Raw genomic sequence first — 18,069 nt, forward strand, 5'->3', positions numbered from 1 at the left:
TAAATTGAAAGAAGGAGATTAATATTGAAATTAATGATGACGATTATAGTGCTGGTACCTAGTTCCAATGAATGAGTTAAGGCAGTTTTCCCCAACCATAAGGTGAATGCCAGGTAATCTATGGCGAATCCTCGGCCTCATCTCGCCAAATACCATCTCGCTATCACCAATCTCATCGACGCTAAATAACCTCGTTGTTGATACAGTATCGTTAAATAACCAACTAAAAAAATTGAGATAAAGCAATAAATACTCGGAAGAAAGCTTTAGTAGAACCACTTTTCACACCACAATGTCGAGGGATGTAAGGAGGATGGAATATTAAAGGAGGAATGATCATTTGACGAGTTGCAGTTGAATCCAGTGCTGTTCACACAATGACAGGTTTGTTAAGTAGAGTCCAAGATTTCAGCCACATATTTTGATTAGAAAGACAAGCAAATCACCACTTAAAATATGGGAAATGACATGAAATAGGATAATATAGACATTAATAACAGGTAATCGAACATATTTAAAAAGTACTGCATAAATCATTCAAATTTTTATTCTCCATTAATTCTAAATCATAGACTGATAACAGAGTGTTATTTTCATTTTCTTTGCTGCATACTACTAGAAGGCGTTTCTTCAAGTTACGGCATTAATATTCAAACTTAGGGTAACTTTATATCCAAGAGAATGGTTTTCGTAATAGAGAATGACTTTTCTGCTTCGATTGAAGTGATCAAAGAAAATTTATATTGGTAATGTGGGTAATGGGTGGGCATATAACAACCATAGAATTTGCAACTTTAAGATCACAAATGGTTTTAACTTTTTTCCTATGCCTTTAGTATCGGTACTGATCACACATTTGCACTCTTCACCTAAAGCAGCTTTTTCCTTTTGGTACATCCGTCACATGGATTACTAATTCCTCAAAGACCTTCATGAAAATTCGTTTACTGCAAGAGTTTTACTCATTTCTGCAATTTTATAAATGCCTCTCCTTGGGCAGCTATAAATGCGAGAACTTGCTGAGTTCTGTGCAAGATAGGAATACTGGTATCTTCACTTCACGAATTGCAGTTGCTTCATTTTCTTATAGATTGTTAATCACCTCACAGTCCCCTCTCCCCCCCCCCACTCCGAATTTTGAGTGTAATATGGAGACAGATATCTAAGATGGTCAAACTAGACTGTGGAGATAGATGAAGCACTGAGGCTTCCTTAAAGATTTAAGTCCAGGAGGGAGTCTTCGGGACAGGGTTGCCAGATGTCCCCATTTTCATATAAAAATCCCACGTCCCACTTCGAATCAAGGTGGAATGGAAGAAGTCCCTCCTTTAGGAAATCAACATCACTTATACAATTTAGCATTATCCAATCCCTGTAACTATTTTTGTCTAAATAATTACATTAAATTTAAATTAATTTACTCAACAGTGTTGTGATATATGTTTCTGTTGCTCAAGATAGTTTGAATATCTTAGTGCCGAGGGAAAAGAATGAACATAGGTCCCACACCGACTGAAGGACTATAAGAATTTATGGTACTACTTGACTTTAAAAAATGTGACCTAATTTCGACTTACTGCACACAAGCAGTGAGGTTCAATTATCTGCTAACTTATATTCATAATCTGTTAAGATAGGTCATAGACAAAGTTCTTTACTTTTGTGTGTTTATGTTTTCCTTAACAGTTTATAAAAGTGAAGCATAAGAATGTCGAGTGAAAGTGAGAGTGACATTGACACTCCTTAGAATCCCGGTGATGGCATCCTTGAAATTTTCTTCTCTTCCTATGTGCAAGAATAAAAAATGACTACTGGTTTGTAAATTGAGAGAATCATGGTTGTTCAGTTATTCTTAGTTAGATACGGAAGAAAACGAATATTTCGACAAGTGTAAAGTTTGTTTGTTTTATATTTTCCATACCCTATTCTAATGCCTCTTCAGAAAGAGTTTTCAGTCTGGTGAATGGAGGTTGGAGAAGAGAAAGAAATAGATGAAGCATAGACAACGTTGAGGGTGAATTATATGTAAAAATTAATTACGATCTGTTTTGTCAAGAGTTCAAAAATTTTTTAATTCCGAAAATGGAAAACAATCTTATTGAAAATGCTAACTACAGTGATAAATATGTATAAGCTCTGAAAATTTACATGTGCCATATGTTAGATTATGGATTTGGGAGTACTACACTGTCAAAACTGATGTTTCGAAAGTAGTTATGTTGGTTAACATGTTAGCATGATGGTCATCCCAGAGGCCTTGGCTATAAACAACGTTGCATTTAAACTTAATATTCTGGAATATGTATGATGAGACTTTTCTGTGTTAATCAAGATGTATTAATATTCTGACTGTTAATGTATAATGATAATAATAGCTTTTAGGAAAATACAAAATATTATGTGTTATAACACGACTTTTAGACTTACAAAAATGCGCTCCCTCTTGGTAACACAGATGACAGGTCAAACAAAATGACGATGGTTCATATGTTTAGCATATTGAATAATTGAAATTATTTTGAATATGGTACAATAAGCATTTTTATGCAACTCAATCCTTATTGAATACGATCTGATCTCACTTTTTAGGTGTGTCATCTTTGAGACTCAGATCGTTTTGAATTTCCGTTTTCATGAAGGTTTCAAATCGATTTAAATATTCCATGAAAGCGTATTAAGTAAGAGGTTTATAAAAAGAAAAGCCATGGATAGAAGTAATTTCAGTGCTTGTAATTGAAATTAAACAAAATATTGAACTTGGTTTCATGCGTCATGCTATGACAATTGATGACAAGGTTCACAATAATCCTGTACAATGTGATTCAAATTTAGATGTTATGAAAGGGGATTGGTGCCTATCATCTATAATGGAGTAACACTGTAGACATTTGTGGATGTCAACTGACAGTCTAATGGTTCCTGCAATAAAACGTTTGTATAGCCAAATCCTTCTGACTCCACCTCCTCCATTGCAGATATAAATAGAAAAACTGATCCTCCAATTGTTGCACTTCAGTCTTGCTGTGCAAAACAATTTCGCACATTGATTGAAATTGTACTTAGCTTATAGGCCAACTGTATAATTGAATATATTTATCACTAATTTCTCAATTATAATCATTACTTAGGTTTTACTGGTAGTAATCATGTTTATCAATAAAAAATACCCTATTTGTCAATTTTGCAAAATTTCCTACGTGTGACAATTAATTAAAAATTCATTTCACCTAACAGTTTCTCAGAACTTTAAAAATCATGATAGGCCTAGAGTCGACGGCAATTCGGAAGGCTGTAGTCTGCTAGCGTTTACGTCGAGAGAAACAGATAGAGAGAGCAATGCAGCGTACAACATTGCCACATCATACTTCACCGTCACGTGCAGTACAAATAGCGCAGGAGAGAATTTAAATTATCAAAAGACAATAATGACCTTAGCTATTGATTACTGTAAGTATAACACCAAACAAACCCTCTTTTCTTCACTAACAATATTCTTTGCATGGTTCTCAATCCCACACCATATGCTTCTGCAGTCGTTTCTTGCGCGTTGGCAACATTATAGCCAGCATCAAGATGGCCGGCAGCATTCTGCTCTTCAACGTTTTCAAAATAATTAGGCCTATACACCTTAAACACTATTTTCCGCGCCTGTCTGTGCAATATTTGTCTTTTTACAGTCTCTAATTTCATTTATTTATCTTACACACACACACACACACACACAGTAAATGTTAGTTTTACTTATTCAATGTATTGAAACACTCACACGTGAACAAACAAACTCGGGAAGTACTTGTTAGACTGATTCCGATTGGTTCTACTGTACAAGCTTGTGACATCACATATCAGAAATACTACAGCACATATAGCAGCTGACCGCCTTCCGAAATGCCGTCTAGTATAGTACCGTATTAAAATTACAGAAATAACTTATAGGCCTACAGTACCAGTACAGTGCAATGTAGAAAAAATAGTTTAAGCATAGGGCAATACCTAGCCTACATGCAATTCACAGAAATTCACAACTGAATACAGCACCGTTAGGTACTATTTTCAGATTTAGTAATAGAAACAACTTCCTAACGTTGAATTAAAACTAAATTGGTCTAGTTCTGAATGTGACTAACAGTCAATGGCGAAGCTCTTAAGAGGCTTTTGAGACTTAGCCTACTCAAAAAATTTGAGTTATTATACTTAGTAACATTAGGCCTATAAATTCGTAATAATAATAATAATAATAATAATAATAATAATAATAATATATCGCAACACTTGGTGTAACTACGATTCTCCCACATATTAAGTTCACTGTTGGCAGTCATTCCAAGATCCGAGAATTCAGTGTGAGACTTGTGAGGTATGGTTACAACCTTGACTCGCAAGCTTGAGGGAGGATCAGAGAGGGGGTATCAATTCGCTAGATCTCCGTACGAGACGAGGCTAACCTTGCAGCCTACCATCACAATAATACGTCGTGCTATATAGAGTGTTTCAAAAAGGACTTTACAACTTTAGAAGCTTACAAAAATTTATCCACATACCTTACAAAATCGGTTCACATATCATTTTAAAGGACAATACATCAAGTTTGACTCATATATTGCCGTAGTACGAAATTTACCATAGACCGTATCGTGTATCAAGATATGCTTGAAAATTTCCTCATTCTGCAGATTGACGAAGATTATCAAGATGGGACACCACTCACTATCGCTTAGAGGTTCATGTGCTACCAGTACTTGATCGGCGTTTTCCAGGTTGTTGAATTGGTCGTGCAGGGCCAACTGCATGGCCACCTCGCTGACCAGTTCTCACCCCCACTTGATTTTTTCCCGAGGGTATTCGTCAAAGTTCTAGTGTTTGTTCTTCCTTTACCTGCCCATCTCACTGAGCTGAGAAATTGAATTAATGCCGCACAGAAGTGACTCCTGATCTACTGACTCGTGTGTGGCAAGAAATTGACTATAGATTGGATGTCTGCCATATCACAAATGGTAGTCACATCGAACCAAAATAACCACTTGGTAGAAACTTGATGTATTATCCTTTAAAATTACAACTTAATCATTTCTGTAAGATATATGAATAAATTTCTATAGGCTTCTAAACTTGTAAAGTCCCTTTTGAAACAACCTGTATTGGTGTTCTATGAATGGGCTGTGTTGAGCGTTAGTTCAATCAAAAGCGCATGCATGTGTGTTTGTATAAGATGGCTCATACTGAGAGAACATTGAGGTCATTATTTATAGAATTGAAAGAAAACCCGTTTTTGTTGGACGTATAAAACAAAATGTGCTACAAAGATAAGAGATCAACACTACATTTACATATTAAACTAGCGGATGGAAGAAGATAAAATAGAAATTTTCAATTGTTATGGTACTGTAAGAAATATCCTTCACTAGCACGGTGCTGTGAAGCAAATGAGTTATATTGTTATATCTGTATTCTGTTTGTGAATGAAAATGAGTGGTCATCATCTTCTTGTGGGGTCTGTGTCACAAAAAAATATTTTGATAGAAAAACCGAGAAACATCGCTGTATACAAAGATACAAGGTGAGCAGATATTTTCCGTCTACCCATTATTTACACATTAGCTTCGCCATTGCTAACAGTGCAGTCGAAACTAGTCAATTAAAGTAATTTTACCAATATAGTTTCAATTTAACACTAGAAAGTTGTTTCTATAATTAAATATTAAGTGTATGTAATCAAGATATATCATAAAGATTAATATCCTTAATGAATTTAGTGAGAAATTTTCTTTGTTGCACATGTGACACAGTATTATTTGCTCTGTAAACCAAATGGTGGCAGCTTAATTAATGCTTTCTAAATATAATGAAAAATAAACTAATTTTAAAAAATATAATTGAAATTTCAAGTTAGAAATAAAATAATGATTACTTTTATGTGCTAATACATCTAAATTTAAGAATACCTTAGTTGACTAGTTTCGGCTTGGGAGCCATCTTCAGAATTGCATTGGTCCTCGCGTTTTCTGATGTCTTCACCCCTAGTGGGGGTGCGTTTGTGTTGTGTAGTGTAGAGTCAAATAGTGTGTGTGTTCTGAAATTCAGTTGTATGAACATGTATGAAATTTCAAGATTTCCTTTGTTAAAGTACATATGTGAATGACCCACTCGTGACGATGGAATGTCCCAGTAGATGAACAGACAAGAATAGTGCTCACGGACAGAAATGAATCACTAGAAGAAGACAACAATGTTGCAACATAATGTATAGGCATGTAGGCAGGTGTTAAATTACGCCTACTTACTGCTTCCTTAAAGATCTTATTTACATATTGTTATGTTTTTCAATGATGCCATATATTTTTATTTAAAAATACCACTACTCCTTTCTTCTCTTCTTCTCCAGTAAAACATAAAACCTCACAGCTTATACTTTTTTCATTAGACTCTGCAAATTATTACGACACTCCTGCTACGACATATTTTATTTATACTAGCCTAGTCTCACCCTTACAAGACAGTCCCGAGACAGTGTTGAGTGTTTAAAAACAAGAATTAGCCTACGTTTATTAACAGTCACTCTTGAAAATATGAGATGTGTGTCTACCATGTAGGCCTACTGTCATAAGTTACAGAATGTTCCAGCCATAAATACTCTTTATTCTTTGGCCACTGGGTGGCACAGTGCTTGAGCGACCTTTGGCAATGGGGCCCTTAAACTCATGGCACTTCACCGAATTAAAACTTACATGCATACATATTAACCATAATATGTTGTATTTAACATTAATTATTATAATGTTATATTAATTATATCCTCTGATTGAGGTTCTGGCTGATATGTACATCTATTATCAGGCAGTACATCTCACTTGACGATGTGTGTCAGAGGAAGAACAATAAATTATTTGTATGCATCTGAAGTCTGACTAGTGTATATGTAGCTAGTCGGTGATGTATTCAATGGAGGGGGAAAGGAACTGGCCACCTTACCCCATTATCTCCTGGCCTAGTTGCCTCATAAGTGGTTCCTTCTTGGTATCACTTGTGAGGTTCAGACCTGTCTTCGGACGGTTGACTAAAAAAAAAATATTAGTTATAGAATTTTGTACTCATCCTCATAGCAGTAGCCATTGGAAGTGTTGACTATTTTGTGCTACGGTATACAGAGTTCACATCACTGTAATAAAACCATCATTCACATTCATGAGTTCCACTGCACTGATTTGTCTAATTGCGTCACGAATATTATCTTTCAGTTGTTTAATTGTGCGAGATTATTTGCATACACTCTGTTTTTCAGTGTTCCCCATAAATAAAAATGTAACGGTGTTAGATCTGGGGAACAAGCCAGCCATAATCCCCTACTGATAATTCTCCACCCAAAGATATGTCTGAGCTCTGTCATAGACGCTTTGGCAGTCGCATTATCCTGGTGAAAATGCTCCTTTAACAGTTCATGATAGTTATAGACATTAACGTTAGATGTATTGAATGTTTGGGCCATGTATGCAGAATGAACGATACACATTTACCCATAATGATAAACTAGATAGCAAGAGGAAGGTCGACAGACATAGGTTACGATGGCTGGTTGATGTGCAGAGATTTACGAAAGATAGGTATAAGGAATTGGAAGGCAAAGACCATGAACCGAAGTGAATGGAGGCTGTTGAAAGAGAGGCTAAGATCAAACTAAAAGGAATGTCACGCCAATGCTGTGGAACCTCGATCACATGTTGACGTTTTTCTATTGTCCAATGCCTGTTATTACGCGATTATACATGTCCATTAACAAAAAACCATGCTTCATCACCATGGGATCAATTGCGTCATTACGAACTTTTTCTACCATCCAGTTACAAAAATTAAGTCTGCTGTTAAAATCAAGGGGTTGTAACTGATGAACTACATTTATTATGAAGGGCTTAAATTGTGATTTTTTTGTTGTTCGATGGGCAGATGTTTTTGAAATTCCGGTCTCCTGTGCTACACATCTCAAAGACTTTTCAGGTGTATGTTCCAAAACAGCTTCAACTTCGTCAATTTTTTCTTCTGTATGCACACGAGATTGTGGTTGTTTTTTTCTGTCAATTACACAACCTGTTTCAATAAACTTTTTCACTAATTATTTCATTGCCATCCTAGTTGGAACTGGGCGGCCTGGAAAACGATTTCTAAATTTTCGCCTTGTTTTGTCACATGATTTTTTTTTTTTTCGTATAATAAGTTTTCACAATGTATGTATATTCAAGCGCATAATATCTCACCATTACGCAATCTCCATATGGTACCGGTATCTAAATGAGTAGCACAACATAACACATCTCCTCTCTACGTATTCCAATATATATAAGCCTGGTTGACAAGACTCGAAATGCAAGAAAAGTCACAAGGACTAGACAATGCAGCTTTTAAACCCCCCACTGTTTTGTAATTGGTGGTTAAGAGGATTAAAGACCCTTAGCGCTAACTAATGGAAGTACTGAATGACAAGAACGGCAAGTATAAGGAGTGGAGGGCATGGCTTGCATGTTTATAAACTATACTGACTAAAATATTAGCTTTCACTATATAGAATCCTACTCTATATATAAATATATATATTGTGGACTGACTAGTCATTGAAACGTATTGAACGCCAAGAGAAGGGGAGCTGGCTGTTCAGTAGTTGCTCAACCAGCTCAACCATCACCGCTGCCTAGCAGCCGACGAATAAAATGGTACAGTACTTATCGCTGGAAGACTCTGTAGTAGATATACCTTTATGCGGTTGCGACTAATAATTATGTTTTTACTTAAAGAAACATTAATTCATTCGCTAATGAATTTAAGTTATGGTACTATTTTAAGTGTTGATACAGGTAGGAGGTATCTAGGCTAATGTGACTTAACTCATATTACGCGATTTGTAAATAAAATAGGGATAGGCTATACATGAAAGGAAGAAGAATAGGGTTGCCAGGTTTTTATTACGAAAAAACGGAAGATTTGCCACGATATAGAACACTGTTGTTTACATATAATCTACTGTACATTTAATTTATTTCATATGGTATTTCTCTTGAAGTTTAACTGCACTTAACAATTTTTCATTTTGGTTTGCAAATAATTTGCAATTTGCACCAATTAGGCCTATTGGTGAAAATGTTCGCAAATGAAAGACAAACTCAGTGCAACTTGTAGTTCTGGTTTGATCAGGTCAGAATAACTTCTGTTATGGAGTGTGATGTAAATATTGTATTTTAGAAATGTAACTCTTTCCTTATATTTTAATTTTTCTCTTTGTATTTTAATTATTCCTTTTGTCCTTATATAAATGTGTTAACCTACATCATACTCTGTTCATTTCTCAGTGTTTGTTTTGTTTATTCCTCAGTGTTTGTTTGTTTATTTGACTATGTATGTTTATTTGCTTATAATTATTTCTTTATTTGTCTATATTTATTTGTGCTAAGTTTATTTGTTTGTGCATGTGTGAGTGTATGTGTGCTTATGTATATTATCGAACCTGATAATGTCATATCCAGGCCTTGTACACTGGTTTCTGACAAATAAATATTATTATTATTAATTATTATTATTATTATTATTATTATTATTATTATTATTATTATTATTATATAACAATTGTCCATTTATTCTTCATTCATGTAAAACACTTTCTGCAAACGCATTAGAAGCTGGAACGCTAATGGAAACCTTGATTATGAATTTATTTATGATTGAAATACGGTACCGTACTTTATAAACTTTAGAAAAAAATAAAGTCACTTACCAAGATCACTTCCATGATAATGATTGCGTTTTAATAAAATAACCCTACTCTCACAAAATTCTTCACACAGTTCATCAAGGTTCACAAATTCTTGCAGTCTCAATATAGGCCTATCAACTTCTACATCTTGATTATACAACTTTTAACACTGTATCACTTCGGAATATTTATGGTAAGACTTTTCTGTGTTAAATTTCAACGTACCTCGTTTACATGTTTCGAAATAGGTCGAAACATGTAAACGAGGTACATTGAAATTTAACACAGGAAAGTCTTACCAAACATATTCCGATATAAACTTCATTTTCAAAGAAAGAATAATCATTGATTAAAGTTCTCGTTAACACTTTGTTAAAAACATAAAATTTACACTGTCACACGTTAAAAGTGTTAAAATTGTTTAAAAAGGTATTTACCTTCGACAGACGGCCCGTTTCGACGCTATTTGTCGTCGTCTTCAGTGTCTCTTGAACCACTGCTGATTTTGGCTCTGCGATGTGCAGTTGTCGATGGTAGGGGTGGGGGTGTGTTGTTCCTATGGTGGGGGTTGGCTGTCTGTATGTTATGACGTATTATGATGTCAAACAATGTGTGCGTATTAAACTGTAGTTGCGTATTAAGTATGTAATGTGGGTGTGCTATTGTATTCTTATATATTTCGTATTGTTCTAGGATATTTAACTGTAAACCTTTTGGTGTGATGTGTAAAATTTCCATATCTGTTTCTATATTATTGTAGTCATGATTATTGTCGATAATGTGATCTGCGTAATTTGATGTAATGTAAGGTTTGGTTATAGCTTTAATATGTTCGTTGTATCTTGTATGAAAGGATCTTCCTGTCTGTCCTATGTAAAAATGTGGGCAACTATTGCATTTTAATTTATAAACTCCAGTTGAATTATATATATTTGAATGTTTAGTGTGGTTGTTTAAGAATTTCTGTGTTGTATTATTTGTTTTGTATGCAATTTTGTACTTTAGTTTTCTGAATGGAGTTGCGATTTTGTGGGTATTCGTATTGTGATATGTTAATGTTATGTATTTTTTCTCGCGTGCTGTTTGTGCTAATAAAAAAGGCAAAACAAAAACAGACCAAACCAACACAAACAGCACGCGAGAAAAAATACATAACATTAACATATCACAATACGAATACCCACAAAATCGCAACTCCATTCAGAAAACTAAAGTACAAAATTGCATACAAAACAAATAATACAACACAGAAATTCTTAAACAACCACACTAAACATTCAAATATATATAATTCAACTGGAGTTTATAAATTAAAATGCAATAGTTGCCCACATTTTTACATAGGACAGACAGGAAGATCCTTTCATACAAGATACAACGAACATATTAAAGCTATAACCAAACCTTACATTACATCAAATTACGCAGATCACATTATCGACAATAATCATGACTACAATAATATAGAAACAGATATGGAAATTTTACACATCACACCAAAAGGTTTACAGTTAAATATCCTAGAACAATACGAAATATATAAGAATACAATAGCACACCCACATTACATACTTAATACGCAACTACAGTTTAATACGCACACATTGTTTGACATCATAATACGTCATAACATACAGACAGCCAACCCCCACCATAGGAACAACACACCCCCACCCCTACCATCGACAACTGCACATCGCAGAGCCAAAATCAGCAGTGGTTCAAGAGACACTGAAGACGACGACAAATAGCGTCGAAACGGGCCGTCTGTCGAAGGTAAATACCTTTTTAAACAATTTTAACACTTTTAACGTGTGACAGTGTAAATTTTATGTAAAGAATAATCTAATTCTTGACTCGAGGAAAAGCTATGTAACTTTCAATATTGATTTTCTGTAAAATTAAGTATAGCATTTTTATAGATAATGCAGCATATTGGCATAAAACTGACATAAAAAGTTAACAAACCGTACCGGTAACTCTATTAAAGAGGAATAGTGTCATCTATGTAAGGTCATTATAATTGCAATATTCTGGTACTTTCAAAATATGATCCTTTGATGTACATGGATTGAAGGAAGAAAGAAAGAAATATTCTTATAGGCAAAAGAAAATCGTACAGTAAGCCATAAAATATAAAGAAAAAACGTAGCTAAATCTTACAGGAAAAACGTAAGACTTGGCAACCCTAGAAGAAAGAAGTGAATACCACATAAATAGATTAATAGAAAAACAGTTTTTTTTCACTTCATTAATAGCAGCAGGAATGCAAAATTTTAAACTCTCACCTGTAATAAAAGATCCTGCCCTTTAATGCATCTTTTTCGTAACCAAAAGCTATGAAGTAATCATTGTCAAGACCAAAGATTCGTCCCCAAAGAAACACGTTTGCAAAATTGTTTTCATTTTGTAAAATAATTAGAGAATTCTGGAGAATAACACACTGCTCATTAGTCAGAGTATTTCCACAATAAGCTATATAGTTGAGTGAAGAATGGAGACTATTTATATTCATTTGCGATACAAAATAATTTATGCTAATTAAGTGAATTACCACTGCTTATAATGCTCAGGCTGTTAAGTAGGCCTAAATAGGATACAAGCACACAAGCATGGTGTGTAACCTAGCAACTACAATGTAAATATATACAGAGGTGTGAAAATTATTAGAATAATATTAATTTTAAAGGTTTTTTAATAGTTCCTTCATAAATATTCATTGAATTGATGAATATTGGTATATAATATTACTATACTGTTGTAGGATATATTTACTACTAACAATGCCGGAAAGCATTGTTGTACATTGGTATTTTTCTTATTTTACAATTGTTATGGGAATTCAGAAATTATTATATTATGTTGGCGGAATTGGAAACATAAAAAATTAATTAAGAAATGCTTTAAACAAATTGTTCTTTGCGTTTACATTGTTGTGGGGGTTCAAATGAACGTATACATCTGTTTTGTGCATATAATTTTTTATGTTTCCATTTCCGCCAACATAATATAATAATTTCTGAATTCCCATAACAATTGTAAAATAAGAAAAATACCAATGTACAACAATGCTTTCCGGCATTGTCAGTAGTAAATATATCCTACAACAGTATAGTAATATATACCAATATTCATCAATTCAATGAATATTTGTGAAGGAACTATTAAAAAACCTTTAAAATTAAGATTATTCTAATAATTTTCACACCTCTGTATATAGGGCTGCCATAATGTAGAAACACAAAACTAGGATATGATCGACACGTCAACTCGAAACGTATGAATTACTAAGAAACTCATACCTACTGTATATTTAATATGGACACTAAGTACTGGTTTCATTTATTTACTATAGACACTACATCAGTACCGGTATCATTTATTTACTTATATGGATAGAGTTGGACACTCAAGTAATATCCCTGTGCATTGGTGATATTCGGCCGGTTTGGACGAACTGTTGTTAAATTATTTCTAGGTAATATTTGCAATTACCATGGACATATAACGTATATGTTTAACATAAGTACACATGAGAGAACTGGTTGTTGAACTTCTTGAATATCACCCTGTGTACACTTTATCTTATTTGTCATTTATTACCACCTTACTTGGCATGGGTATTACTTCATTAACATTTATTTTAGCAGCAGATCATTCCAGTCTGTAATATACTACCACAGTACGGTACCACATATATTTCTCAGAATTGTGAACAGAAGAATTACCTTGTGAAAATCACTCCAATTTACATTTTCCATATTATCTCTGCAAAATTGCATTTACTTGCTTGAGTAGTAATATATTCCTTTTTCTGTTCACTGAGCATTCATCAAAGAAAATACTCTTCGAAAGTTGACATTATGCTCAGGTACAGAAAAACAAAATTCTAAATTTTTCAGCAATTCTCAGTACTGCTCCACAAAAACACAGCTGTGTTAATAAATTTAAATATTTTGTGTGAGAGTATATCTTTTGAACTTTCCCTTTTTCTTTCTTTGACAATTTGAATACCTGGTCAAAGACAAGGCTTTCATCTTGCATCCACTTGTTTGTCATTTCGACACTATCTCACACATTATTGCAATTTTCCAGATTTCTGACGGACTGCATTGAAAATCGCGAACTTGTCTTTTCGGCTTGGACTTTCTTAATCACGGAAGTCCGCGAAATCCGCCGCAAATAGCAACTCTATGTAGTATATAATAAATTATTTTATATACTATTTCCTATATGGGTTATTTTATTATATATTTCCCTCTAACATTTTAAAATGAAAAAGAAATATTGAAAAAATAATTTCTATATTGGCGTATAATATGAGAAAGCTACAGCATGGATGAATATATATTTATCCACGGCTACAGTGCATGTTTATTAAATTTCCCGCTAAAAGAAAATACGTACGTTGTGTCTCAGCTGTTACACCACGTGACCTGTGACCTCACACGGAACTGATGTAGTGCCATTGTAAGTTTTGATGCAATGCTACGTAAGTGATCGTGTCGTTGGTTTTGGGGGAGCTGTTGATTGTGGAAATTTGAGAAGATTTGGTGCAAAAGTGTTCTTAACGTGTGTTAAAATGATAAAAGTAATGGATATGTGATTAAATAAGGTAAGGAAAGTTATTCGTGCTTTTGAATTATCTGCACTCGTTCACACCAATGAATCTTTACGAACATTGGATTGTCACTATTCATACCAGTGCCTGCATAATTGTGAAGAAATTATACAAAGTTTCATTTATAGATATAGATTTGGGAATGTTGTTATATAATCTGATTATATTGATAGAATATTCCAATTTGAGAGATTGAAAATTCGCACGAGAACAAAAGCTGTCTTTAACTCTCACGAAACTTGTATTAATGGAGAGAAAAGTAGATTGTACAGTGGAACTTCTTTGTTTCCAGAGACTTATTATAGCACGAGGCGTAGAAGGTGCTCTTCATACCTTAGGGTTGGTGAAGTCATCTAGTAAGGTATGTTTGAGTGACATTCACATTCATTTTCATTGTGTCTTTGTTGTATGTAGGCCTACATGCAAGGTGGCCACAAGTGCGAATCTAATAGTTCTATTTACCGATGAACACACATGCATTTTTCATCGCGAGTATACATCCAGGCTTCTGGATTACTAGCGCATCGTGTTGTGAACGTGTAACCAATGCGTAGTTTTTCGTGTCTTTTGATTTCCTGCAAGTTTACTTTAGCCTAATTTTTGACATAAGTATTCAGTCATCTGTAAGTTGATCTAAATTTGCTAATTATTATGCAGCTTTCTGGGGGACAATGTTACGTTAGATTATTTATTATAATTGGTTATTTTACGACGCTTTCTCAACTGCTAGCGTCTGAATGAGATGGTGGTACTGCCAGCGAAATGAGTCCGGGGTCTAACTTCGAAAGTTACCCAGTATTTGCTCTTATTGGGTTGAGGTAAAACCCAGGAAAAAATCTAAACCAAGTAACTTGTCCCAGCCAGGATATGAACCATAACCCGCTCATTGTGCTAACCGTTACTTCACAGCAGTGAACAGGGTAAATTATTTATGTCTTGTAGGCTTAATAGGCTAATTAGTAGCAGTAGCTTTGCATAAGAAATAACTTTTTCCTTATCTGGTTATCTGCTTTTGTCCTATGTGCTGAAGTTTTTAAGATGTCGTATTTGAGTCTATTGTCACTTAAAATGGTGGTGAAATTGAAATAAAGGGTAAGAAGAAATTCATATTTTGCCAACATTCATGAAGTGTAAGACAATGGTATTATGGCGAAGGCATTTCGAGGACATTTCATTGTTGACATTAGAAAAAATTGGTAATTCTACAGAAGAACTAGACCAAAGGAAGAAACACTTTTCTTCAGCAATTGGGTACTATAAATAGTATAGAGTATTAAGCATGTGGTTTTGCTTTCTGGCACCCAGTAGCTACTTCCAACAGAATAACTGAAAACTACTTACCTTTGTATGAATGGATCTATTGTCGCCATAATGGTACATTGCTGATGGGACATATTTTTAAGTACTTAAATTTGTTCGAGAGGTCCAAGTGCAAATTTCTGGGCAGTGAATATTTGGGGGCCTGGACTCTATACCAGTGAGGAAGCATTTCTAGTGCCAGTAGAAGTGCAAGTTTCTGGACATTGGATGTTTGGGGGCCTGGGCAGTACCACTGGTAGAAGTCATTCCACGGTGGTTGAAACATGAGCTTGGATGCACTGTGGACGAAAATGCGTCTAGTCCATAAGATTTCCACGTGTTGTCGCCAGGGTTGAAAAAAAAAGTTTTATTTAAAAAAATAAAAAAAAACATGTTTTTTTGTTTTAAACTGTTTTTTTTTTAGTTTTAAACAATACCATGAAATAATGCGTTTTTAAAATTTGTTGTCGTCGTCATTAATTATACTTGTTTTTTTGAAAGATGGGACATGACAGAAGCGTTGCGATCAGAAAAACAACTGAATGTCACATAGCATAGTAGGGTAATTCCATGATAAAATGGACAAAAATGTTGATTTTCTGATTTTATTGAATCTTTAATTTTTATAGATGAAATGAAAGAGAATTTAATACACTTTTATTTCCAGAATGAATTTTTGTATTACCAAGTTATGTTACTTACTTTTAGCACCAGTTTAAAGAATGAGTCTTGAAAGGTATTTTGCTCATTTCAAAATGCCCCATTTGCAACACTGCTTTTAAGTTGGTAAACCTGTTTGGTGATGATTGCACTGTTGTAGATACCTGCTGCTATTTGCTTTTGAGCTTCTAACACCACTTTTGAGGTAAAATATGCTATTATTGATCATAAATTACAATTATTTAAGCATACCTATGGCTAGCGTTAGTCTGTAACCAAAATTTATTTATTTTTTATCTGGTGAAGTAAATAATTATCAACTTGAACTTATTTACATTTTGACTGTAGTGTGGGATCTAACCTACACAGCAATAGCAGTAAAAATTTTCAAATCCAAAAATCGTCCAATCTATTATGGTTACAGACTAACAGAGGCTAAACATCCAAAATGAACTTTGCCATGGGTAAAAGACAGTAGTAAAGGCAAAATGAAACAAGTCAATTTTCATGTTCCTTTTTAGGTTATGTAACATGACTAAGACATCGAAAGAGAAAGTACAAGCATTTAGGGCAAAATTAAGTGATGTTAAAAAGAAAGAAATTCGTGAGAAGGATAGATTGCATAAAGCATCAGAAAGGTCGAAGAGAAGTAAAAAACAAATAGCTATTGATCGTGAGAAAGCACGCATTAGTATGCGGAAATTGCGTGCATTAAGAAAAAGCCAAGTCAAACAAAGTGAAGTGCCTAATAATGGCGATCCAGAAGAAATTTCATCTCCAAGCAAAACAGCATATGGTTCTAACCTGTCACTCTACAAGGCTGTCAGTCGTGCTAAACTGGCATTGCCAAAGAGTCCTCGAAAGAAAAAAGCTGTGGTTAGGAAGTTAGCAAAGTCATTTGGAATTGCAGAAGACAAAAATAAAGTCATCAGAGGAACTCCAGCATTGATAAACGAAGCAAAAGAACGTGTAATAGAATTTTATCAACGTGATGATATTTCATGTATGACACCTGGACGAAAAGACTTTATAAATGTCACCAATGATGATGGCACTAAAAGCAAAGTTCAACGCCGCTACCTCCTCTACAGCATAAGAGAATGTTTTGAGCTCTTCCAAGCAGACAATGTAGGTGAGAATGCTGTAAAAGTCGGCAAGTCCAAGTTTTTTGAATTATGGCCAAAGTTTTGTTTACCTATAGGCAAGACACCTGCAAATGCATGTCTCTGCATGTATCACGAGAACATGGCATTGCTTGTAAGTGCTTTAAAAAATTCTATCCAGATCTTTTACCTATTATGGATTTCATGGTCTGTGATATTGGAAATTCTGAGTGTGTCAATAGGAAATGCAGCATATGTACACACAAAGTCGAAACACTTTTAGCTACCACAGATGAAGACACACTTTCTGAACCACTACAGTACCACCAATGGATAAGAGATAGTGAAGGCAAAATGATAAAACGCTGTATTGAAGATTCTACTGTCAATGATGCACTTAAAGCATTAACTGTTATGTCACCAAAGTACCTCTTCCATTGTTATGTGAAGAAAAAGCAGTCTACTTATTTTAGAATGCTTCTTGACAATGCTTCTGATACTGAAGTTCTCCTCCAGGTAGACTTCAGCGAGAATTACAGCATCATCCATCAAAATGAGGTGCAAAGTGCACATTGGTCGCATGATCAAGTAACTTTGTTCACAGCATGCTTTTGGTACAAAGATAAGGTGAAAAGTTATGTGATTGTATCTGA

General features: G+C 34.4%; 2 protein-coding genes across 20 annotated transcripts in view; one reads left to right on the plus strand and one right to left on the minus strand.

The window, feature by feature from the left end:
- Window positions 1-12,306, minus strand: part of Rsph9 (Radial spoke head protein 9) — a 43,344-nt gene extending 31,038 nt beyond the window's left edge. The window contains exon 1 of the mRNA XM_069848280.1: window positions 12,022-12,306. Within this exon, the coding sequence (XP_069704381.1) occupies window positions 12,022-12,248 (227 nt within the window). The 5' untranslated portion in view covers window positions 12,249-12,306. The remainder of the gene's footprint in view (window positions 1-12,021) is intronic.
- A 1,881-nt stretch (window positions 12,307-14,187) lies between these two features.
- Window positions 14,188-18,069, plus strand: part of Ufd4 (ubiquitin fusion-degradation 4-like) — a 465,356-nt gene continuing 461,474 nt past the window's right edge. For 18 of the 19 annotated variants that reach the window (XM_069848281.1, XM_069848285.1, XM_069848292.1 and 15 more), the window contains exons 1-2: window positions 14,188-14,348; window positions 14,647-14,715. The gene's annotated coding sequence lies outside the window, so the exon portion shown is untranslated. Of the gene's footprint in view, window positions 14,349-14,646; window positions 14,716-18,069 lie in introns of those variants that run through there. The other variant, XM_069848296.1, reaches the window with a different exon arrangement.

This window comes from Periplaneta americana, chromosome 15 (genome assembly GCF_040183065.1).
Source record: "Periplaneta americana isolate PAMFEO1 chromosome 15, P.americana_PAMFEO1_priV1, whole genome shotgun sequence".
Lineage (NCBI taxonomy): Eukaryota > Metazoa > Arthropoda > Insecta > Blattodea > Blattidae > Periplaneta > Periplaneta americana.